Source organism: Odocoileus virginianus, chromosome 11 (genome assembly GCF_023699985.2).
Source record: "Odocoileus virginianus isolate 20LAN1187 ecotype Illinois chromosome 11, Ovbor_1.2, whole genome shotgun sequence".
NCBI classification, from domain to species: Eukaryota; Metazoa; Chordata; class Mammalia; order Artiodactyla; family Cervidae; genus Odocoileus; species Odocoileus virginianus.
The window spans coordinates 51,983,452-52,010,047 of NC_069684.1; the positions used below are offsets into that span (position 1 = coordinate 51,983,452).

General features: G+C 44.4%; 1 protein-coding gene across 7 annotated transcripts in view; it reads left to right on the plus strand.

Moving 5' to 3' along the window:
* Window positions 1-26,596, plus strand: part of SUSD4 (sushi domain containing 4) — a 138,315-nt gene that overhangs the window by 64,159 nt on the left and 47,560 nt on the right. For 6 of the 7 annotated variants that reach the window (XM_070474463.1, XM_070474462.1, XM_070474461.1 and 3 more), the window contains exon 3: window positions 15,727-15,939. The exons of the other annotated variant lie outside the window; for it this stretch is intronic. In XM_070474463.1, coding sequence (XP_070330564.1) covers window positions 15,727-15,939 — 213 coding nt within the window. The remainder of the gene's footprint in view (window positions 1-15,726; window positions 15,940-26,596) is intronic. 7 annotated transcript variants of the gene reach the window in all.

A 26,596-nucleotide genomic window follows, 5' to 3' on the forward strand; every position in this document is an offset into this window, starting at 1 on the left:
AGCTAGAAAATGAGGGGGAGAACTATTTAGGTGACTTCTAAGATTCCTCCCAGAAATAACATTCTCTAACTTCTGTACTGCTGACAAGCTCCAGCTTATATATGCCTGCATAAAGATGAGGCTTCCCTGTTAGCTCAGCTGGTAAAGAATCCGCCTGCCATGCAGGAGACCGGGGTTTGATCCGGGGGTGGGGAAGATCCCCTGGAGAAGGAAATGGCAACCCACTCCAGTATTCTTGCCTGGAACATCCCATGGACAGAGGAGCCTGGAGGGCTACAGTCCATAGAATCAAAAAGACTTGGACACAGCTGAGCAACTCTTTCTTTCAATGTTTTGTTCATCTTCAAGATAATTTTATAAAGATTGCATTGACTTAAATAACCTTATAAGGGAGATCAGTGATAAAACTTTTAATTTAAAATACCTTGCTATTGCAGATGAACGTATTTCTAGGGCAGAAATAGAGACACAGACGTAAAGAATGGACCCGTGGACACAGGGGAAGGAGAGGGTGGGACAAATGGGGAGATTGGGATTGACATGTATACACTACCGTGTGTAGAATAGATAGCTGCTGAGAAGCTGCTGCATAGCCCAAGGAGCTCAGCTTGGTGCTCTGTGATGACCTAGCGGGGTGGGATGGGAGTGGGTAGAAGGTCTAAGAGGAAGGGGATGTATACATATAGCTGATTTACTTCATCATACAGCAGAAACTAACACAACCTTGTAAAGAAATTATACTCCAATAAAAAATTAAAATACCCCCCCCACACTTCAAACCCATTGCTATTTAAATACATGATCCCAACACATTCAGATATAGAATTTGCAGGCACAAATTTAAGCAAGGAGAAGTGTGACTTTGGCCAAAGATAGCTGAATCCAAGGGGGACAGAACAGAAATAGTGGTTCCTGGAACATCTGGGCACATTTTCTATGGTAATTTTATTTAGGTGATAGAAGCAAGCTTTTCCTTGAACTAATCATTTCTCAGGTAGTGCTAGTGGTAAAGAACCCGGCTGCCAGTACAGGAGACATAAGAGACATGGATTTGATCCCTGGATCGGGAAGATCCCCTGCATGAGGTCATCGCAACCCACTCCAGTATTCTTGCCTAAAGAACCCCATCAACAGAGGAGCCTGGAAGGCTACAGTCCATAGGGTCACAACGAGTCAGACACAACTGAAGCGACTTAGCAGGCACGAAATCATCTTAAAAATGAAGAAAGAAATAAAAACCCTGAAACAGCTTTTTGTTATTTGCATGTCCTGAAGTTTACCTGTTAATAGAACTGAAGATCATCTTAGTGGTAAATGAAGACAGTGTTCTTGCATGATCCTGTCCTCACTCAGCCAGCAGCTTCTTTTCTATCTTCTATTTCACTTTGTATCTTGCTCTCCCTCCCTATCCCCACATGCTGAAAAAGCCCCAGTGGCATTTGAGAATATAAATAGAAACCTCAAAGATGATCTGGATTCTAGTTGGTGATTGAACCCCTGAGGGGAGGGAATATGCAGTGTTTTTGGAAAGATGGTTTAGTGTTAGTCGCTCAGTCATGTCTGACTCTTTGCAACACCATGGACTATAGCCCACCAGGCTTCTCTATCCATGGGATGCTCCAGGCAAGAATACTGGAGTGGGTTGCTATTCCCTTCTCCAGGGGATCTTTCGGACCAAGGAGTTGAACCCTTGTCTCCCGCATTGCAGGTGGATTCTTTACCAGCTGAGCTTCCAGGGCTTCCCTTGTGGCTCTGCTGGTAAGGAATCCTCCTGCAATGGGGGAGACCTGGGTTCGATCCCTGGTTTGGGAAGATCCCCTGGGTTGGAGAATTCTATGGATTGTATAGTCCATGGGCTCTCAAAGAGTTGGACACAACTGAGTGACTTTCACTCCCATACTCACTCATTGTCATTCAGTGAAAAAGATGGTTAGTACTCAAAAAAGTTAGTACTAACAGTTGGATTTTTATATGGTGGCTGTGAAAGCAAATGCAATCAAACTGTTATCTTGATCTCAGGGGGTTGGTGTGTGGGTGAAATGAGATTTGTGTATGTAAAACACTGTGTAAATTGTAAAGTTCTCTCCATGTGGAAAACAGTTTTCGTATTGCTCTAAAGCTGTTGATTACAGAAAAGAAAGATAATTTGATTTTTAATTACCTCTTTATTTCAACAAAGTTTTTAAATTGCAGTATAGTTCATTTACAATGCTATCTTAGTTTCTAGTCTACAGTAAAGTGATTCAGTCATACATATATATATATATTCTTATTTCCATTTTTTTCTATTGTAGGTTATTACAAGATATTGAACATAGTTTTCTGTACTGTACAGTAGGACCTTGTTGTTTATCTGTTTTATATAGTAGTTTGTATCTGCTAATCTCAAACTCCTGACTCGTCCCTCCCCTACCCTTTCTCCTTTGCTGATCTTTAGTTTGTTTTCTAAATCTGTGTGTTTGTTTCTGTTTGTAAATAAGTCCATTTGTATCATATTTTAGATTCCATGTATAAGTGATATCATATGATATTTGTCTTTGATTGCCTTCACTTACTGTGATAATCTCTAGGTCCACTCATGTTGCTGCAAATGGCATTGTTTCATTCTTTTTTATGGCTGAGTAGTATTCCAGTGTGTTCGTGTGTGTGTGTGTGTGTGTGTGTGTGTGTGTGTGTGTGTGTATACAAACCACATCTTTATCTGTTCATCTGTCAATGGACATTTAGGTTACTTCTATGTGTTGGCTATTGTAAATAGTGCTGCTGTGAACATTGGGGCGCATGTATCTTTTTGAATTACAGTTTTCTCAGGATGTTTACCCAGAATGGGATTGCTAGATCATATGGTGGCTCTGGTTTTAGGTTTTTCTTTTTTTTAAGGAAGATCCGTACTGTTTTTCACCATAGCTGTACCAATTTATATTCCCACCAATAGTGTAGGAAGATTTCATTTTTCTGTACTCTGTCTAACATTTATTTGTAGACTTTTTAATGATGACTTGTGTGAGATGATACCTCAGTATAGTTCTGATTTGTATTTCTCTGATAATTAGTGATGTTGAGCATCTTTTAATGTGAAGGAAATTTGATTTTTTAAAAACAACAAATAACCACAGGCATTTTTAAAGTGTGTTCTAGGATTTTTTTTTTTTCAATACAACAATGAATCATCTTATGGACCTCTTCAGTCTGAGTGCTTGTGCTTTGGGAGACTGCACAAATTTTTATCAAAAAGTCACTAGAAATGGAATTTGGGAGTGGAAGAGGTAAATCATTCAATTGCCTCATTTATGATAAAATGTTAAAACTCAGGAAGATTGTGTTACCTATCCAGGATCACAGAGCTGTCTAGAAAGGTCACCTCATCTTACTCAATAATAGGGATTTGCTTTCCAAAAGAGCCACATTTTTAACTTATCAGTTTTTACATATAAGTTTTTACATACCTTATTCAGATGTTTAGTCAACTGATCATCCTAAAGTTTAAGTTTGTATCCACTGTGACATTTCCATACTACTGTGTTGCATTCTTCTTCCCAACTGATGGAAGAAATCTTCAGGTTTTTCTGATGAATGGTTTTCTGTGCTTGCTTTATTTTCAAATAGATAAAGGTTTACTCTGTTTTTTCCTGTTATAATATCACAATCTGGAATAATTTTATTACGTTGCTGGGCATGCTTTTATGGAGCAGTATCATGAGACGAGAGTGAAATCACATTATGAGTTAGCATTGTTATCAGTTTTATTGGAGCTGAAACTGAGTGAAAGGATTTAGGAATAATTGGGTAATCAAAGCGAATTAAATCAAGAGAGGGAAAATATCAGTTCTGGCATCAAATGGGGAGCACTGTGACTGCCACATCTGTAGTCTTTATCCATTTTAATCAAGTCGAAATTATGCTATTAAGACTTATTTTTGCTACATTTACTTGCTCAGACATAGCCGACTTATATTCATTCTGGATATTTCTTGAAACATTAAAACATTCTCACTATTTCTTGGGAAATGTTACCTAACTTGACTGCCATCCAAATATCCAAGTTGCTACTATAACTGTGTATGCAGCATTCAGTGTAGCTTCTGAGTAATGGAATCCAAAATACTGAGTTTTCAATCCACCTAGCTAAATCTTGTATCTCCCAACTCATTGTTGGGTCTTCAGAAAACTAGGTTTAAGTGGTAACTTGTTAGTATAAATTTGCTGCAATAGTGTGTCTTGCTATTGGTATGGCAGAAATATTACTATAGTAACTAGCCTGGTCTTGCTTTCTGGTGTTTCTTTGCTGTATTTCCCAGGGGATACTATTTTTGCAGTGAGAAATCTGTTTAGCCTAATAAATGGTAACAGTAATCAGCTTCCCTTCCCCCCCCCTCCCCAGATATCTCTTAAATATGCAAAGTTATAATGCACTGAATTATGAAATGACATAACACTAAATTTACAAACCAAATTAATTTAGAAACCTTTGAGTTCCTTTGTTGAATTCTTTGTGTTGTCTCTTATTGGAAAACATGTCTTAAACCTGTTCTTTGGCCCTGAGCTCTTTCTCCATAAATCTTAGAAACCTTGGTATTTTCTGTTGGGTTTTGGTTTGACTCATTGGTACCAGGGAAGGTTCACATCATTGTGCCCGAATCAGGGGGTGATTTGGAGCTTGACTGCTTACCCAAAGAGGGCCTGGGGAGGTTTCCATTAGGGATGGGCTGGACTCCTGTCTTTAGAACAAAAGCTGGAGCTGTCAGTGTGTGGAAGGCTGCTGGCCCTCAGATTTCACCTCCAAGCTTGGCTTTTAATTTAAAGAAACCAGAGTTCAATTCTCTGGAGGTTTGCGTGTTACCATTGACAGTTTTATGACTTATCCAGTTGGCAAAGAGAAGGACTCTAGATATATTTGTTCCTGCTCCTATGTCTTGCAGTGATATTCAAAGACACTTAATTCTACAGCAAGTTAGGAAAAAAGGTAAGCTTGGAAATGAAGGTCACTCTAAGAAATTAGGGGGCTTCTACGGTGGCTCAGAGGGTAAAGTGTCTGCCTGCAATGCAGGAGACCGGGTTCGATCCCCAGGTTGGGAAGATCCCCTGGAGAAGAAAGTGGCAACCCACTCCAGTACTCTTGCCTGGAAAATTCCGTGGACGGAGGAGCCTGGTAGGCTGCAGGCCAGGGGATTGCAAGGAGTCTCACATGACTGAGCAACTTCACTTCTTAGTTCTAAGAAATTAGGAGATTGCTCCTTATGAAGCTATATGGTTTTGTTCTTTAAGGAGCTGGTTGAATGTAATGACTTAACAGTTTACCTATATTTATTTTGTACTTACCATGTGCTAACCATTGCTTTACATGTACTTACTATCTCATGTGAATTTCACAACAGCCCTAGAAGTAGGCACTATTGTTATAATGCCCATTTTATATGTAACGCAACCTAAGACAGGAAGTCCAGGTGACTCAGTGGTAAAGAATCTGCCTGCCAACACAGGAGACTCAGGTTGGATCCCTGGGTTGGGAAGATCCCCTGGAGGAGGAAATGACAATCTAATCCAGTATTCTTGCCTGGAAAATCCCACAAACAGAGGAACCTGGCGGGCTACAATTCACAGGGTCGCAAAGAGTCAGATAGGTCTAAACAACTAAACAATAGGGCTAAACAACAGCTAAGACACAGAAGTTAAGTAACCTTCCCAAGGTTACACACCTGGAAAATGGTAGCGTTAGGATTCAAAGCACCCAAGCTCACTGCAGAACCTGAGCCCTTAAGCATCTACTCTATTATTTGTAGTAAATTTATGTTTTCACATAGAATAGTAAGGTGGAGTATATTTCAAGCAGTGTTTTTCAAGTCTGTTTGACTGTGAACCACTGAAAGAAATATATTTTACTTTGCAGACCAGCCTGTGTGCACAAACAGAACCAATAAAACCACACAAAACAGTACTCACCCTTACCATGGAGGATGTACTCTGACCTTTCCTTTTGCTTTCATTTCTAAGAAGTGTTGGTTATGACCCTTAAAATTGATTTCCTGACCTAATATAAGGCCATGGCTTGTAGATCAAAAACTCAAGGTCCTTGATGTCAGCTGGCTCTGCAGGAAGTCCCAGTTCATGTTATCTGCCGAGTGAGCACCGTCTGCTCTTCTCTCTCGGCACCCAGCACTGTTTGTCGACTAATTGAATGTAAACACAGATTATAATTTTCTCTTCCCCATCTCTATTTTTTTTTAAGTACCCTCTTCCTTCTTCTTTTTTAAAAACAAAAAGCTGAAAATTTGCCAAACATGGAGATTATTTAGACTGGAACAGAGAAGGTAAAGAAACACTAGTGATCTTATTATGGAGATATGGGTTATAAGTGAATCTTTATAAAGCAAATTACATTTTCCCATTGATTTTAATTATAATTCTAACAATATGAAATTGTTAAATTGCTGTTTCTACTACTTTCTGACTCTGGGAGTTCCTCTTGTTCTTCTGTGACCCACTCTAGTTTCTCTTCTCAAGGTGGGTTCACTTGAGATAAGCTTACCTTTTCTTCCACCTCCATGAGAGTTGAGGCGTTCTGGCAGCCTTGGGGACTGGATTACTCAGTCCCCTTAGCATTTCCTGGAGCATGTTTGGCAGTCCCTAAACTGTCACTGGGGAGGATCCTCTGAATGGCTGAGCCAGACCTTGGCACCGGACAGACCTCCAGAATACGTAGAAACTCTCTAGAGTTTCAGGTCAGAAAGAACATCCATTGATGTTCATCTCCAGGGAAGCATCACCTTGAAGGGATGTCAGGAGCCTCTGATGGGCTGATGGGCAGAGAATGGACCGGTCCAAATGTATAGTTGGCTGCCAGTGCCTGGAAACTTGTGGCACATTAGGTAGTTTTATGTTATCAGGTCACCTATAGGCAGAAGCATTGTGTTTTAAAATATTGATGTTAGAGAATTGATTTATTTGCTAGTTCAGTTCAGTTCACTCGCTCAGTTGTGTCCAACTCTTTGTGACCCCATGAATCGCAGCACGCCAGGCCTCCCTGTCCATCACCAACTCCCGGAGTTTACTCAGACTCATGTCCATCGTTCGAGTCAGTGATGCCATCCAACCATCTCATCCTCTGTCGTCCCCTTCTCCTGCCCCCAATCCCTCCCAGCATCAGGGTCTTTGTTTTGCTTAATATGATTTCTTTAATACTGCTTCTCTCTTCCTCTTCTTTTTGTGGCTTATACCTTGTTACAGATACAACACCAGCACACACAGTTTCAGGAATAAGACTGGCTATTAATACATGTGTTCATTTTAAAAATAAGATCATTCTAAGTGCTAAGCCACTTCAGTCGTGTCCAACTCTTTGCGACCCTATGGACTGTAGCCCACCAGACTCCTCTATCCTTGGGGTTCTCCAGGCAAGAGTCCTGGAGTGGGTTGCAGTGCCTTCCTCAAGGGGATCTTCCCAACACAGAGATGGAACCCACGTCTCTTATGTCTCCTGCATTGGCAGGCAGGTTCTTTACCATTAGCGCCACCTGGGAAGCCAAAGATAGTTCTAAGAGCAAGGAATTTTTGAGACAGTGAGGAAGGTCAAGGTGAGGTGTGTGTTGGCAGTAAGGAGATAGTCAAAGCGGCCCCTCATCAGCATAGCCTCAGGACCTTCCCTTCGCCTTTTAGCTTGTGCTTATAATTGAACAAGCCCAGGTAATAAAACTCAGAATCTTTAAAAATAGGAAAGGTATTTTTTGAAGATTTTTCTCTAAGGGGCAGAAAGGTTTCCTTCTTGGTATAAATATGCGTTTTGAAGCACAGTGATGTTTTACTAGTTAGGTGGTTTTACAAAAACTTTGTCTACATTGTTGATGATGAGAAAAAGACAGATTTCAGCCCAAGGCAACTGGAATTGGAATGTTCACATCTAATGGGGGAAAAGCCCTTACGTGGTCAAGAGGGACTTCCTCAAGCTTACCCACATCCTTCTTCCTTTATTCTTTTACTATTGAGGGCAATATACACTCCACTCTCCAGGACCAATTCTATTTTATGAAACTGCTATCTGGAGTTAGGCTGTGATCTCCTCAAGGGCATCTTTCATCACCAGAAATGTTCACAGATCCCTGTCATGGTCAGTGGATGTCTGGTGGCTGACTGTCTGGATTTGTGAATGTTCAGGGGAAAAAGAATGGCTTTGCAGCCCGTTGATGCTAAGACTGTGCACTGGGAGGTGTCAGCTTTGGGGGAACCATGAGGAGTGTGTCTTACCGAATCATTCAACATTTCACCATTGCTATTGGCTCAGTCCTATTTTAATAGATGTGGGGGACTCGGAAACACTTATGCATATGCTTTCTGTCAAAGAGTTCATAATGTCATGAAGGCTTGAATTATTCACAGATATGAAATATGACAAGAAAAGGCTAAGTGGGGACAGCATCATCAGTGGCAGAAGCCCTGGATTGTGAGTCAGAGACCCAGGTTTTAGTTCCAGCTCTGTGATTAGCCATTGGAGTGACCAGGCTCACACTTGAGGCCTTGGTGTCCTCCCCTGGGAGACAAAGGGGTCAGACCAGAGACCTCTAGGGTGATTTTAATGCCCACGGTGTGAGACTGATGGCGGGTGCTTTAAGGAGTGGTGGTGGTGGCGACGGGGAGAGGCTTGGGAGTTGCTCTCAATTCTAATTAAAATTTGCAAACGTGTTGGTTTAAACTTTAGCAGGGATGCCCATTTCTCCCTAGCCCCAGGACCCTCTCACTAAATAAATGCATTAAAAAATCAAATTTTGCATCTATATCCGGTTTCTTTCCCCATAAAGACTCATTGAGCAGTTTACAGAGAAATGGAAACCCAGCCCCAGTTCAAAATTGATTTGACTACATTTGATACACTCTTCCTTTCTAGGATATGACTTCTCAGTTATAATAAGCCAAAAGATTGCTTTTCACACCTCTCTCATTTTTATGATTCTTTTCAAAGACTCTTCTGTTGCTTGCAGGAAAACTGTGTGTTAGGTTTCAACAAACTCAAAAGTAACCAAACCAGAAGTGTCAAGACCTTGTAATGAGACTGAGGCTGGATGCATTTCTTTGTGTGTGAAGACGGTGATTCTCTCCATGCCGCTGAGAATGAGTCCAAATTACAGTCCTACCCTTGACTTGTTCCTGGGCTCCCAAACAGAGCAGGAAAGTCAGTGCCAGTGATGGAGAAGCCAGGGCTGAACTGTGTGACAGCCTGAGAGAGCATCAGAGGGGACCTCAGGCCAAGATGCTCCACCAGGCTGTTCAGACCCCCAGGCCAGGCCCCAGGGGCTGCCTCCCCTCACTACACTCCCACCACCTCCATGGGCCACTATACCCTGAACTCAGGCATCCTGAGAGAAATAGCTTCTCCTGAAGTGTGGGGATAGTCAGTGTTCACGTCACTCACATTTGTAAAGTGTGTGAGTACCTTTAGAAAGACTGCATTATTCTGGGCTCGCCAGAGAAAACAGAACAGGAGATAGACCACATGCATGCCCTTTAAGGAATTGGCTCACATAAATATGGAGGCTGGGAAGTCCAAGATCTGCAGTTGGTCACCTGGAGACGCAGGAGAGCTGAGGGTGTTCAGTTCCAGTCTGAGTCTGAAGGCCTGAGAACCAGGAGGGCCCATGGTGTAAGCTCCAGTCTCAATCTGAGTCTGAAGGCTGGAGAAGATGGATGTGCCAGCTGGAACAGTCAGGAGAGAGCAAGAATTCTTTCTCCTCTCCCTTTTATAGTCAAGCCATCAACCGATTGGGTGAGGCCCACCCATGTTAGGGAGGGCAATCTGCTTCACTCAGTGTACCCAGCCAAAGTTAATCTCATCCAGAAACACCCTCACAGAAACACCCAGAATAAGTGTTTGACCCACTGTCTGGGCATCCCATGGCCTAGTCTAGTGGACACTTAAAACTTACCATCACAAAGACTGTCTCTTGTAGATAGGTGTTGCACTCTGAATAAAATTTAGAAGGAACTGCTAGGGAATGCAACTTCTGGGGATTTATTAAAATTGAATATTCCCTTTTCCTCCCACTTGCCCCACAAAGAAACATATTGGAAATTATTCTGTGAACTCTTTTCTCCACATTATGGCTACTTAGCTCCAAAGCACACATAGAACTTGAAGAATAGGAGACAAAGCAATTGGGACCTTAGGAGTATGGTTCCTAGGATAAGATTGTTTGAGCAGGCTCACACTAAAGTTATTTTCCACTCATCTTCCCTAATACCTAAAGCAGCCCACCCCCCTTAATGGATGTGTTAGCTGATGGGGCTGATCATCAACACTGCAGAAAGACATTAAGAGAACAGTGCTACAGAAAAATGACCCAGGCTGAGAACGGATCCGCTAGGGGGTAATTTGAAAAGTGATATCTGAAGCTGTGGCAAGCCGTAGAAAATTACTATCTTGCTCAATGGGATTAGTTGTCCAAAATGAAGAATATTTTCTTCTTATACCATCTCATTTTCTGATCCTTCTCTTTTTTACCACTTGTACTTATTTTCCTCTTCTGTGCCAAGGGCTGGATTCTAGGGCCAGCAGCCCCCTGGTCATCAGCGCTGTCCCAGGCACAGAACACAGCCCGAGGCTCACTGTGGTGATGTGAAAGCAGAGAAAGCAGGTGGGAATGTCCTTTTTAAAAGCAAAAAACAAGTGCAGAGAGAGTACAGAGTTGGAGTCATTGGGAAATTCTGCCATTCTTCACTGTCATTTCCGTGACCCTCTCATCACTTTCTTATTAGAGCAGGGGTCATTTTTGCAGTGGGTCAGGATTGCATCTTCAGCTGTCTCTTGAATGATCTGCCCTTCTTTGAGAGAGAATAGCTTTGTGGCCCAGGGCAGGGCGGTGTGAGAAGCTTAGGCGTCTGTGCCCAGGACTCAGCAGGCGGCATGGCTCATTTATGAGTGAGGGGTGATTGGCCAAGAAGTGTGTGTGTGTGCTGGGTGGGGGAGGCACAGATGTCTCCATCAAAGCCTTAGTGTACACCTACCTTAGACTTTACAGTGGAGACGGAGGAGGAGGGCTGAGGTGTTCGAGGATCTGGACTGGAAGAAGGTTATGAAAATATAAGGAATGCAGTCTTCTCAGGCTGGGAGGAGAGAGGAAGGTGAGAGGGTTTGGGAGTGTGTCTGTGCTGGGGGACAACTTTCACACCTGCCTTGTCTGTTGAATACAAAAACCTCTGGGACTATCAGAGCGATTGGTGTGACTTTGCTGAGATGGGGTAGGGACCTTTGCCTGAGTCCAGCAGAGCATTTCACTCCCTCCACCCACCTACCCACCCACCTTCCATCCATTCATCTTCTCTCCATGTATCCATCCATCCACCCATCCATCTACCTACTCATTCTCCATCCATTCACCTTCTGTCCATGTATCCATCCACCCACTCGCCTATCTTCTATCCATCTACTCACCTATGTTTTTTCTTTGGCCCTGCTAATTCCTCAACCAGGGGTCAAACCCATGCCCCCTGCAGTGGAAGCATGGAGTCCTAACCACTGGACTGCTAGGGAGGTCCCACCACCCACCTGTCTTCTATTCATCCACCCACCTATCCCCCTCTCCACCCACCCACCTATCCTCTCCATCTATTTGTCTATCCATCCATGCAACCACCCGTCTTTCACTAGCAGCACTTGTGAAATGCCCACACTCACTATAGGAGGAGGTGAAGATTAAGGTCCCATCTACCCCTTCTAGGAGTTCACAGCCCAGTGGGAGAGACAGCTCAGTACTCCAAGCGAGGACAGCCTGGGTGCCTAGATGGGAACAGAGGCCTGCTATTCAAACTCTGAAGGAAGAAGGAAGGCTCCCAGGGGGAGAGGCTATTAAGTCCTGGAGGATGAGCACGTCATGGGGTACGTGCCTCCCTCATTGGAGGTTCTGGCAAAACTCTCCTTCCTGCCTCAGCAGTTCAGGTTCCCTCCCCACCCACATTCAGGTGGGGAGAACTGACCCCACCTGCCTCCCCTTTACTCCCCTCCCCAACCCACAGCCTTTTTTTCTTTCTCCCTGCTGTGTAGAGACATATTGGAATCTCTTTCATCTTCAAATTTTATTACAATAAAACCCCTCCCTTGGCCCTAATCCAGGAATAACTCCCACCCTATACTCTTCTGTTCACACCAAGCATCTGGAAAGAGAAGCCAGTGCATACTGTCACCCACCCCACCCCATTCAAACATCAACAGGCAGGCAGCCTCCCCCAGGACAGTTCTCCCTGTCCTTGAAGCCGCCTGGGCTGTGGTCCCAGTGTCCCGGTCTCCAGCCAGTGGATGCTTCTCAGACTCAGAAAGCAGGTCTGTGGGTGGTGGTTGACCCTGCTGCCCATTCCTTCCTTCCCTTCCCTAGCTTCCATAACACAGTCAGGTCTTCCTTCTCCATGGCCCTGGATTCCCAGGGTCCTTTGTGGGTACCTGGGCTGCGCCTCCTTTCACACTGTGTTTGTTCCCAGAGCAGTGCGCCTGCCCATGCCCGGATGTCCAACCCAGGGCACCATGGAGCTTCAGACTCAGCCTCCAGCTCATCACCAGACATGTCTGCCTGGGTGCCCCCCGCCCCACCACACTAACTCCCCGCGCCCCAGTCCTCATACAGGGCCCCACCATCATCAGAACCTGGGAGTTTTCCTAGATGCCTCTCTTACTTCATTCCCCTGACCCCGTCCTCCATCCAGTGGTCACAAGTTCTGTGATTCTGTGTCCTTATTGTCGCCCATTGGCCTTGCTCTTCCATCGCTTCCACCTTGGTTCCAACTCCTGGTTTCCCACCCGGTTACAGCGCAAGCCCTGAAATCCCAGAGTTCTTAGTTGCTAGTCGTCAGGCAGGTGTGGGGCTGGCTGTCTCACAATCGCTGGGACAGCTTTCTAAAACCCAGACAGCCTGGCTCAGTGGATGTCCTTTTACAAAGCTGCCTTCTTGCTCCTGAGGTGTAGCTGGAGGCCTGGGAGGCGCTTCTGATGAGCTTCCTGCCTTTAGCTTGGTCTGTATCAGGCAGTCCTCCATGTGGGTACAAGAAGGATCATTCAAAACTGCAGATCTGATTCCGATAATGTCACTGTTCTAAGCTCTCAGTATTAGCCACAACCCCATCCCTCACCCCTTCATCAAGTCCAAACCCTTAGCTGAGACACACGGCCCTTCGTGATCTGCAGCCAGCGTCTCTTACCCTCCCTGCACCCCGCACAGGGCTCCACCTGTGCAGTCGGTCACCCTGCCCCCAGCCCGGCAGAACCACCTCTTCCCTGAAATGCGCTCAGCAGCCACTGACCTCCCCGGGAGCGCCCTTCCTCCCTCTGGCTGGCTGGTGTCTGCTCAGCTGTGAGATTTCAACTCCAGGTCTTCTGGAGGCCTGTCCCCACCTTACCCTCAGCATACCCGTCCGTGGCCGCCCACCATCTGATGCAGCTTCTCTTGGACTTACAGCATGTGAGTCAGAATGACTTTCACCCTCAGCCTGCCAGAAAGTGTCCAGACCACTGAGGTTTCTGAATGTTCCTGCTTCTGGGCTTTCTAGGCTTGGGTGGAATTCCAGTGCTGCTAGCTGCCACCTCAATACCATGGTGGACGTATGTTTAAAGAACCCACCCTGTGATGGCCTGACTTGGAAGGAAACCTTCGTCACTTAGGAAACACTTGATAATCTACTTTTCCTTTGAAATAAAAACATGAAGCCACCCCTTAGAAACCAGCTGGTGCTTTATTGCCCTCCCCCAGATGGGTATTAATCGTCACCCTCCACAGGCCTGGAGCACACCGCACATGTGCTGTCAGAGTGCTCACAGCGGGGCAGAGCTGCGGCTGTGTGTGAGTGGCACTGAGGCTAGGTGGAGTCTCCTTTGTCAAAGCACCTTCTATTCAATAAAATATCAGACCCGCTCCCCCTGAAAAGATGTAGTAGAGTCAGATGTGGCTGCTGTCGCCTTCCCTGCCTTCCTCCTTGGACCCACTTGGTCCACAGCCTTGTGCTGACTGCAGAGGGAACATGTCATGACTTCTGGACACCCTGTCACCGTGGCCCCTTCTGTACCGTGTGGCTTTCAACCCAGTGGTGCCTGCAGGGTGTCCGGGGTCACAAGGTCGGTTGGGGAGGACCGCAGGTGAGTCCTTCATGAGCCCGTGAAAGTTGGGATGGGGGAAATCACCGACCAGCTGAGGGCATTTTGCAAGTCCAGCTGTCGCAGAGGATCAGATGTCTCCTGGGGCTGGCATCTGGGCATCACCTGGAAAACAGGAGCTCCAAGGGCTCCAGTGATGCTGCCTGTGGGTCTGGGCTGGGTTTTCTAAGGTGGCCCAGGCTGTTGCTCACCCTCTCCCACCTGGGGGACCATCAGCTGCCCTGGGGCGGGGATGGATGGGCACACCAACCCCAGTCCGGATGGAGTTACGCGTATTTGTTCTGGGAACTTATGCAGTAAGGATTTTGTAAGAGAGTGAAGTAGAAGGCCTTCGTGGTGCACAGGAGTTTTAGGGTTCTCTGTGTCTCCTTCATTCCTTCCCTTTGAGTGGTGGGCACACAGAGCGCCCCTTCCTTATCCTTGTCTCTGCCAGCGAGCTCATGTCATCCATGTTTGTTTCAAGGATCGGCCTTGGTCCCAGCTGTCAGCCTGTCTCCCTCCCCCCACATCGGGCCCCTGAACCGGGATGTCTTGAACTCTGGTGACCCCGTTGCTGCCTCTAGCACTCCCCTGTGCGCTCAGGCCCATCGCGTCTGGGCCTCCCAGCCCTGCTCTGAGTTCTCTCCTGCACTTACTCCCTCCAGCATCCATCCTTTGGGCCTCCTGGTACCCGCTGCCCGGCTCCATGGCTCCACACTGGCCTGCTCTCTCAGCCTGGCTTTCTCGGGTCACCCCAGTGTGTCTCCCACTCTCTTTCCCAACTCTGTTTACTCACTCATCCAACATTTATGGAGCAGGTTCTACGCAGGACTGTGATAGATCCTGTGGGATACCACAGTGAAAAATCTTGGAACTTGTCCTTGGGGGCTCATAACCCAGAGTGAGAGGTGATTGTTCTCCAAATAATTCAGCAGAAGGCTGTGTTCATGTTACAGGAGTGGAACAAAGAGGGAGTAGGTGGGGTGGGGGGGGAGTGGGGATAAGGAAGGCCTCCCAGAGGATGAGGAACGTGGTCCAGGACTGGTGGGTGGGGGTGAGGGCAGCAGGCAAAGGAGGATGGGCATCCCCAGCCTGCCTCTTCTGCACGCCCTGTATCACTGTCACCTGCTGCCCTGCAGGTGTCACCTGCAGGGGTCTCCCAGCTGGGCCGTCACGCGTGCCGTTCCCCTGTGCCCCCCTCCACGAAGGTGGGTCCATCCTTGAAGTCTCACCAGTCCTTCAATGCTGGGCTCAGATTCCATCTCCCCCTTCCCTGACCACCTCTACCTCCTCAGCTCCTTCCTGTATTTTATACTTAGGTTGTGACTTTTACCACTTTGAGTGCTTTTTGTGATTTACTTTTCCTCATCTCCCTACTTCTAGAATTTTCTTGAAGGGCTAACTTGATGGTGGAACTGAAATCACTGATGAGCGCTTTTCTAAGCAAAGAGCAAAAAGCAGTCTGTAATGTGCGCTAGAATGTTTATTTATGTTCTTGACTTTTCTGTTGGTGGAGTTTGGTGACCCATAGCATTGGAAAGACGACAGTATCTGCTCTTTATCCTAGAAGACCCTCGGAATCCAGAGAGTGTATTCAGAGGAATCTTTTCTTCTCTCTGTGCATCTAGGGTTTGATGACCTTCAGGTGTGCGCGGACCCCGGCGTCCCCGAGAATGGCTTCAGGACGCCCAGCGGAGGGGTTTTCTTTGAAAGCTCTGTCACCCGTTTTCACTGCCAAGACGGATTCAAACTGAAGGGCTCTACAAAGAGACTGTGTATGAAGCATGTAAACGGAACCCTAGGCTGGATCCCGAGTGACAAACCTGTCTGTGTGCAGGAAGGTAAAGTGGTTCCTTCTACCCCCGCCCCTACCTCATGGAAGCTGCTCCCGTGGTCAGCTCCTGGCCGCGGGGGTACTGAGGCATGTGCCAGAGAGACCAGTTCCCTGGGCTGCTCTCTGTTTCAGGGCTGGTCCAGCAGGCTGATGGAGGAGCATGCGTGCTCAGCAAGGGCTGGGTCAGGGGATAAATGCATCTCAGCATCAGGAGTAATCGTCTTCCTTCTTTGTCTCAATTACAAGCCAATTTATCGCCATTTTTGTCAATGCAAAAGAGCAACTCAGATAACATGAGGGCTATTTATTATCGAACTGCCAACTCAGCACCCATTTCCATGTTACCCAATAAAGGATGCAGTAAATATATTGAGCCCAAACTGTATATAATGATACAGAAGATACATGTTACTCAGAGGATTAAATCAATTACTCCTTATCAGTCCTGCGTTAGACATGATTCATTTAAGGAAAGAAAGGATTGTGGCAAGCAATGATAGATTGATAAAGTAGATATTTACCTCCAGTAGTTATCCCTAAATTTATTGATCATGACAAGATATTCATTTACTTCTAGCAGTTATCCCCAAGTCTTTTGGTTGAAACAATTTCATATATATGTGTGTGTGTGTGAATGTGTATTTTTGCTTGTTTGTTTTTACTCTGTGAAGATACTTTTAGAATTTAAAAGAATGCATTGAGTTTAACTAATTGAAATGCAAAACTGTGGCTTATATATCTCTGATGATCAGCGAGGTTGAAGTAGGAATAGGCATGAATCAAGAGTTAATTCTAGCTCCACATTTCCATGAGGCATAGAACTTGTATTTCATCAAGTTCATTAGAAGTGGGTTTCACTTTCTCTTAACACCATTATTGATTTTATTTTCAAATGGAGCTTTTATAATAATGCTTTGTAAACTCTTATTCTGATTTAGTGTATATCTTCTTTATGAAACTTTTAAAATAATTTAATTTGACAAACATTGATCAAGCATCTATTATGCTCCTCCTTATGGAAATTATGAAGGATGGGTATGGTAGTGTCTTAGTCTTATTTGCTTTTATTTTCAAGATTTTTTTTAAAAACCAAAATTACTATGAAGAATTAAAAATGTTAAAAGTAAATTTATTTTTCCCCTTAAATACAGTCCAGGCAAGTTGTGGTTTCTTTGACATTCTATTAATTAAGAGCTTATTTTAAAAAGTTGATTTAATATATAAAATAAACAATAAAGATCTACCATATAGCATGGGAAGTTATAGTCAATATCTGATAATAGCCTATAATGGAAAAGAATCTGTAAAATAATATACATGTATAGCAATCCCTTTGCTGTACATCTGAAATTAACACTACATTATAAATCAACTATCCTTCAATTTTAAAAAATTATTTAGTTTGTATGTAAAAACTTTCCTGCTAAAACCTATGGCCTAAGATACCCAGTACTTAAAACCCAGAAAGACTCAAAAACATCAGAGAACAAAGAAAACCAATAGACTTTCTGAATATTGCCCAAAGTTGAAGGCCCTCTGTTACTTGGTCATCCTGGAAAAAAAAAAAATTATATCCCTTTTTCGATGAGCTTCTTTCCAACCTTGTATATAGCAATATAATACATAATAATTCCAAGAAAGGGAGTGAAAAATCACCTTGGAGTAGAGACTGCTATCATATAGGTCAGCATGCATAACCCTGAACACTTAGCCCCAAACATAGGAGAGGGGCTGTGTACATGGGGATGGCAGAGAAGAGTCAGCTCTTTTATTCAGTTCTGTTCAGTTCAGTTGCTCAGGCATGTTCAGCTCTTTGTGACCACATGGACTGCAGCACACCAGGCTTCCCTGTCTATCACCAACTCCCGTAGCTTGCACAAACTCACGTCCATTGTGTTGGTGATGCTATCCAACCATCTCATCCTCTGTCATCCCTTTCTCCTGCCTTCAATCTTTCCCACCATCAGAGTCTTTTCTAAGGAGTCAGTTCTTCATATCAGGTGGCCAAAGTATTGAATCTTCAGCATCTCAGAATATGATCAGATGTTTCCAAAGGACAGTCCAGGACTCCTCATTGCCAGCTGATGTTGTGCTCTAATCAACATATTACAAAGTTTGGAAGAATGGGTGTTTCCTTTTTAAGTATGATGGTATAATTATTTTTAATATAAATGTTGACTTTTGTTGATCTTTGAAAGATCTGTATAAGGAGATTACTTTCTTTGCCCTTGCCATGGAGGGAATCCTCATTGTTAATGTCCTAAGCCTTCTGTATGAGGCTTACAGAGGGATGACGGGTGCATGGAAGTCTGTTCCATGGATGTCAGAGAGGAGGGAAGGAGCCAAAATTTTTTTCCCCCTGGTTTGTAAATGGCCTTTCCTCTCTGATTAAGATTTATGCTGGGTGAATAGTAATGGCTGCTTAATTCATTTGTTTTCCCTTGTCAGGTAATTCTTAGAGAGCTAATGGATTTTTGTGTGTGTGCTGGTAATAGTGATAACAGTAATACATTATCACATTTTTATAGGTCATTAGAGTTTGGAAGTACGTTCAGATTCACTATCTCATTTAACATGTGCAGTCACCCTACAAGGCAAGTCTCAGTGTCCTTATTTTCTGTTTAGGAAACTGAGGCCCAGAGAAGTTTACTCACTTTGTCAAAGTCACATAGCTGGTGAGTAAGCTGCAGATGTGTAAGTAGCTCTAAGCCAGCACTTTTTCTTCTACAAGGTTATGTCTAACTTCTTGGCATCACAAAATTCCTATTGTAATCAGCTGTGCAAAAACACATTGTTACACCAAATGGCATCATCAGCATTCAGAGTTGAAAGGACTCATAAAAATCAGATAATTCAAGCCCTCATTCTAATTTAGTTTGTGCTCAATCAATAGGGAAACTGAGTCTCAGAGAAGCCAAGAGTCTTCCCAGACTTAAATGGCCATTTAGGGACACATCTGTTCTAGCCCAGGTCTTATCACTGTTACCTGGACTCCTTCCAATCTTCTCAGCTGTCAGCCAGTTCTGCCTGAGACACAGATTTTGAAAAATAAGTTCAAATGCATTGAAATGCTTTAGAGCAGTAAAGTGCTCTACAGAAGCAAGGTGGTATTAAGGCAAATATTTTCTTGTGCATTCACTCAGATTCCCTCTTTTATGCTCCACTTCCCCCGGCCACATGTACCGGTCATCTCCCTTCTCTCGCTTTACTCCAATCTAAGTGGTTTATTCCAAGCAAACTCACTTGTAGACGTTTGGACTCACAGAACTGATAATGTAGGCAATGAATTAATTTCCTGAAGTCCAAAGCCTTCAGCCTAAGAGATATTTCTGCTTGTCCAAGCTGCTTCTGTAAGACCAGAGCCTTCGTATCCCTGAGTAGGGGTGAAGATACTTATGGTCCAGGTAGCAGAGGAGGTGACCACTATGGTGGAGAGGGGACCCAGAGTTGGCAAAGCACTGAAAATACTCGCTGGGGGCACAGGGCTGCTGACATAGGAAGTACAGGTACTAAAGGCCAGGAGGACAGCCATAATCTGGGCCTCTTCCTTTCTAGAATCACTTAGCTCATCTACTATGGGACACTTTCCCTGCTAATACATCTCTTTCCCACATTTCAGAAGAAAAAGTGTAGGTAAAATCAGATTGACTTTTCATAAATTCACTTGACACTTATACAAAAATGCGTCAAATCATAGAAACATGCTGTCCTGTCCTGAAAGCTTTAAAAGAGGTGGGGTCAGTATTGTGGTAATTCAGACTGTTGTTTTTTGCACATCGTGAAGAAGTAGTTTATTAAAAAATAAACATCCTGGGACTTTCCTGGTGGTCCAGTGGCTAAGACTCAGCACTCCCAACACAGGGGGTCCAGGTTTGATCCCTGGTCAGAGAACTATATCTCACATGTTGCAACTAAAGATCATGCATGCCACAATGAAGACCCAGCACCACCAAATAAATATATATTTTTAAAAAAATAAATAAAAATAAATATCCCAAAGAAACCAAAATAAAATGAATTCAGATCCATTTGTGTTATGTGTAAATATCACACTGGAGGAGCAGAGAAGACTCAGTCTATGTGTTGCCCAAACCTATTTATTATCGATATTAATGGAAACGTATCATTACTTGACTACCCCTTGGCCCAGCTGGAATTCACGATAACATCTCAATTCTTGTGGCACTGGTTATGCTAGCTGGACAGAAGTTTTTTTGTTTTGTTTTTGGCTGTGCTGGGTCTTAGTTCCAGCATGCAGGATCTTCAGTCTTTGTTGTGGCATGTGGAATCCTTCGTTGCAGCATGTGGCATCTAGTTCCCTAGAGAACTAACTAAAGAACTGACTAACTAACTTAACCATGGTGGTGTGATCGCTCACCTAGAGCCAGCCATCCTGGAGTGCGAAGTCAAGTGGGCCTTAGGAAGCATCACCACAAATAAAGCTAGTGGAGGTGATGGAATTCCAGCTGAGCTATTTCAAATCCTAAAAGATGATTCTGTGAAAGTATTGCACTCAATATGCCAGCAAATTTGGAAAGCTCAGCAGTGTCCACAGGACTGGAAAAAGTCAGTTTTCATTCCAATCCCAGAAAAAGGTAATGCCAAAAAATTTTCAGACTACCACACAATTGCACTCATCTCACATGCTGGCAAAGTAATGCTCAAATTTCTCCAAGTGAGGCTTCGACAGTACATGAACTGAGAAATTCCGGATGTTCAAGCTAGGTTTAGAAAAGACAGAGGAATCAGAGGTCAAATGGCCAACATCTGTTGGATCATAGAAAAAACAAGATAATTCCAGAAGAACATCTACTTCTGTTTCATTGGCTATACTAAATCCTTTGACTGTGTGGATCACAACAAACTCTGGAAAATTCTTAAAGAGATAAGAATACCAGACCACCTGACATGCCTCTTGAGAAATCTGTATGCATGTCAGGAAGCAACAGTTAGAACTGGACATGGAACAACAGACTGATTTCAAATAGGGAAAGAAGTACATCAAGGCTGTATGTTGTCACCTTGCTTATTTAACTTATATGCAGAATACATCATGAGAAATGCTGGGCTGGATGCAGCACAAGCTGGAATCAAGATTGCTGGGAGAAATATCAATAATCTCAGATATGCAGATGACACCACGCTTATGGCAGAAAGTGAAGAGGAACTAAAGGGCCTCTTGATGGAAGTGAAAGAGGAGAGTGAAAAAGCTGGCTTAAAACTCAACATTCAAAAAACTAAGATCATGGCATCTGGTCCCATCACTCCATGACAAATAGATGGGGAAACAATGACAGACTTTATTTTCCTGGGCTCTAAAATCACTGCAGATGGTGATTGCAGCCATTAAATTAAAAGACGCTTGCTCCTTGGAAGAAAAGCTATGACCAAAGTCCACGAGGTCTCAGAGAGTTGGACATGACTGAGCGACTGAACTGAACTGAACTAACTTCCCAAGAGAGCTAACTAAATAATTGTGTGCAGTTCCTGGGTAGGGTGAGAGACCATTACCTAGATGTCCTGTGGCACCCAAATCCCTCCTCCCTCTGATTCTCTTTCCTGGGAGAGTGTCTGGGACATTGTTTAAAGCCAGACCGAGAAGTTGAGCTTCTGAGTGGATTCAGGGTGTCCGTGGAGCATCCTTGGAGGTAGATTGCATACTCTTTGTGCAGAAACACACCTGTTTCTTGTCTCCTTTGAGTTTCCTCCTCCCGAGCATGTGCCCGAGGAGGTAGCAGCTACACCAGCAGACAAACATTTCTTTGCAGGGGGTCTTCATAATTGAGGACTTCTTCTCAGACCTCTCCTCTTCAAGGTAGAAAAGACCTTTCTCTTTTCTCCTCACCTTCTCCCTTGAGCAGCTCTGTGAATAGTTAATGGTCACATTGGTAAATTTCAGATATACCTGTACCAAGTAAATAAAAAGGATTTGGGTTCTCGCAGGCAGATGGCCTGTTCAAGTGAGAGTCTTCCAGAGCACATTCCAGATCAGCTTGAAGCCACTGTGGCTCTTCTGAATGACCCTGGGACCGTGATGCTGAGAGCTGAGGTCATCAACTGCCGCTTGTTTGAGAACCAGCTCTCTGAGCAGGCAGCTTTCTCAGGACATCCCCGCTCTGTGATTGGCTGGAGCAAAACAGGAGACAAAAGCCCCACTTAAAGCACATGTTAGTGTAGCCCATGAACCACTGTAAGGAGAGTCCCCCTTGGGATGGCTTTCCTCACTCTGAGAAGGACCAGCGAAGCCCCTGGCAGGATGGTCTGGTTGGACCTGCAGCCCTGGGGCCCCAGTGGTACCTGAGAGCTTTGCCCGACAGCCCTTAGAGCAACCTCATCTGGCCTCTCAGTGCTTCTGGAGGGCAAGGTCCCTCCATCTAGAGGGAGATGGGGGTACAGATGACACATGGGCATGTGATGACCAGCTCCCACTGTAGATTGTACCATGTATCACCAGCCTGTCCAAGCAGGTGGTTCTCTTCTCCTGCATGAGGCGGGCAAGGCAGTCTCCAGTGCGCTGGCTTTCCTGTGGCTGCTTCCTGCCTATCTTCCCTCATCCCTTGGCCATGGGGCTGTGCTTTTATAAACAAGGAAACTAAAACTGAGAATCCCCTGGTAGTCCAGTGGTTAGGACTTGGTGCTTTCACTGCTGCGGGCCCAGGTTCAATTCCTAGTTAGGGAACTAAGATCCCTCAAGTTGTGTAGCTCCCCACCCTCTCCCCCTCCACCAAAAAAAAAAGTTATTAAAAAAGAAAAGAAACTAAAGCTCATAGAGTTTAAGCGACTCACACAAGTCACATGGCAAATAAACCAGGATTAGAACCTGCATCCTGACTCCTAGTTCAGTGCTCTTTCCACCATCCCGGATGTGTGCAACCCAGGCTGCATGTCAGCATCACCTGGGGAACTTTTAGAAGTAACAGTGTCTGGAACTTTCTCCAAGAGATTCTGTTTTGGTGGTTCTGGGCAATGGGAGCTCAAACATGGTTAAAAGCTCCCAGGGTGATTTCAGTTACCACTGCCACCTGCTCTTCTTTGTCTCAATCACCTTCATTGTCTGCTTGTGGCTGAAGGTCACAGAGGGCACAAGGGTGCTGTCCCCGCCCCCACCTGCTGTGTCCCCTGCTGAATCTTTCTCTGCCCCAGCTCCTTGCAGAGTGCAGTGGGGGAGGGGGATAGATGAATTCACTAAGCAAACATTATTTTTAAGTACTTGGTAAAGTATTTGACTCCCATAGATCTGACCAGGATTGCTATGAGATTAATAATTTGATGTTAAGAAGGTTCTTTGAGTTTCCTGGGTAAAAAGTGCAATGTGAGTTTAAGTAGTATTATTACATTATAAATTTTTGATTAAAAAATTCAACTTAACTCATGAGCTAAGGCTGGCAGTAAATATGGCAGATAACTCCTTTATTCAGTGAAATTGTAGGGTGCAGGCATTTTTCAAAAGCAAGATAGTCATACTTCTTTTTTTACAGTTACTCCTATATTAAGGTAAGTTGTCTCCCAGCTCCAGAAACTTCCCCCAAACAGATGGATGCTTTCAAAATGTTTTATTTAGGATCCTTTTCTTCTCACGTACATTTTCTATCATCCAAAATTTCTTTTTTGCTGCCTTGGACATGGGTTATCAGAAACAGCAGGCAGTGCCCACAAGGGCAAGTATTTGCATGTCTTCCCCTAAGATAATCTCTTCTCATTTTCCATCTTCTAAGATGGGAAGGAGCAGAGGGCTGCCTCTCTCTGTCTCCAGGACCACTGTCGTTTCTAATTTATGCTTCTGGTAACAGAAGTCACTGCTTCCCTATCCTGCCTCCCTTGTGGCTTCAGTGTGAGTTTCAGTTTTTGTTCTTTAAAAGATTTTTTTTTTTACTTAAATGTGGTCATGACTTGAAAGGGAAAAAAAGCCAGAGGAAGTAAGGTCAGGTCAGATGGGGGCACATGCAGCGAAGATAAATGACAGAAATGATCAGTTGTCACTGTTGCAAGATGACGGCTGGACAGCCACAGACAAGCCTGCACGGCTGAGCCCCCTGGAAGTGTGGAGGGAAAATCCGAATCCTGGCAGACTTTACCAGCTGCCTGCCGTCATCTCCCGTGTTGTACGAGTGCTGCAGTTTGCCCTCCCACAGGGGCCGTGGGAGTAGGAACATGCTTTAAGCCACAGAATTATTCGGCAAATGCAGAACATCCATATGTGTACACAGCCTTGTCAGATCGCGTGCAAAGGTCACAAAATGATTGTTAACAGCCTCAAACCCCAAGTCGATCACCAAGATTCCCTAGAAAGCCAGTTTTTCACAAGTCTGCAGCAGATACTACCCAGAATTAGGCTGGCGGCCTGTGAAAAATGCCGGGCAACCCCCATGGTGTCCTTCCAAACCCATCCCAGACCAAGTTTATTTCCCCTCATGTGGTTCTTGAGTGGTTTGGGGATGACCATGGCTCCCCAGTCTGCATCTTCAGAGTCCTGTTATGCAGATCTCTTCGGAACCCCATACCTGACTGCAGAGGGAGAGGCCTTGGGTGCAGAGCTGCCTTCCAGCTGCTCAGATAGGATTCTGTTCCTTACTACATTTGTCTGACATAGCTGCTAAGGATGGGTGGGGACTTGTTAAATGTGAGCCAGCCTCTGCTAGTCAATCACCTTGTGTATCCATGAAGCAGTGGTTCTCAACTTTGACTTCATGGGAATTGCCCAAAGGGCGTGTTAGAAATGCACATCACCAGGCCTCCTCTTAGAGATTTTTATGCATTAGGAATCTGAATTTAGCAGGCATCTCCAGAAGATCCTCATGCTGGCAGGCCTCAGAGCACATCTTGAGATATTTGCCATAGGCACTCAGCAAGTAGAACATCAAGATGTAGGTTAACATTTCCATAAGTCCTCAGCCCATGAGACTGGTATTTGAATGACATTCTTTTATTTTTCTTGTGAGCTCAGCTCTGGCAACCAAGTGCTTCTATCATTTCATTGTTGAAAATAAAGGCTACCGCTGGAAGGTGGAAAGAGACCTCAAAGGTTTTTTTTAAAAGAAAATAGTTTCTAGAAAATAATTAAAGTTTTATGCTTTTGGAAATTTAAATGCCACCCCAAGATGTTTAGTCATTCATTTCCCAAAATTCTGGTAAGCATTATCTGTCAGGCCCAGAAGCTCCTAGTGCAGCTGGGAAAGATCAGTGCCTTTTCAGTGGATTCCCTTACTCCTCTTTCTGGATTAATTTTGTTATTGTTTCTTTAACCTTTTAAAATGCATAAAATATAACATATATAGAGAGATTCATATAGAACCAAACAGTTCAGTGAGTTATCACAAATCAAACACTCTTGTCATGACTATCCAGGTGAAGTTATAGAGCATCACTGGTATCCCAGAAGCCCCCTTCCAGTCCCTGCCTCCCCTCTCCCTCTCTGAGATAACCCCTTTCCTGAATCATGGTGATCACTTCCCATGGTTATCACTTTGTCTGGAAGTACATCAATAACCTCGGATATGCAGATGACACCACCCTTATGGCAGAAAGTGAAGAAGAACTAAAGAGCCTTTTGGTGAAAGTGAAAGAAGAAAAGTGAAAAGTTGGCTTAAAGCTCAACATTCAGAAAACTAAGATCATGGCATCCAGTCCCATTACTTCATGGCAAATAGATGGAAAAACAGTGGAAACAGTGGTTGACTTTATTTTTCTGGGCTCCAAAATCACTGCAGATGGTGATTGCAGCCATGAAATTAAAAGATGCTTGCTCCTTGGAAGGAAAGTTATGACCAACCTAGACATCATATTAAAAAGCAGAAACATTACTATGCCAACAAAGGTCCGTCTAATCAAGGCTATGGTTTTTCCAGTAGTCATAGATGTGAGAGTTGGACTATAAAGAAAGCTGAGCACAGAAGAATTGATGCTTTTGAACTGTGGTGCTGTAGAAGACTCTTGAGAGTCCCTTGGACTGCAAGGAGATCCAACCAGTCCATCCTAAAGGAGATCAGTCCTGGGTGTTCATTGGAGGGACTGATGTTGAAGCTGAAATTCCAATACTTTGGCCACCTGATACAAAGAGCTGACTCATTGGAAAAGACCCTGATGCTGGGAGAGATTAAGGGCAGGAGGAAAAGGGGATGATAGAGGATGAGATGGTTGGATTGCATCACCGACTCAATGGACAGGGGTTTGGGTGGACTCCGGGAGATGGTGATGGACAGGGAGGCCTGGTATACTGTGGTTCATGGGGTCACAAAGAGTCAGACACGACTGAGCGACTGAACTGAACTGATGCATTCCTAAACATGGTACTATTTTAAGCTTAACTTACTTTTGTCTTAGTTTTGAGTTTATATACGTGGAATTATAAAGTAAGAATAATTTTATGTTGGACTTCTACTTTATGTTTGTAAAAGTCATGCATATATTATTTTTAAAAAATATTTATTTACTTATCTGGCTGTGCCGGGTCTTAGCTGCCTCACATGGGATCTTTGACCTTTGCTGCAGCATGCAGAATCTTAGTTGCAGCTTGTGGGATTTAGTCCCCTGAGTAGGGATCGAGCCTGGGCCCCCTGCTTTAGCAGCTTGGAGGTTTAGACACTGGACCAGCAGGGAAGCCCCCACGCATATTATGGCATGCGGCTATAGTTTGTTCATTGGCATTGCTACATCATGTTCTATTA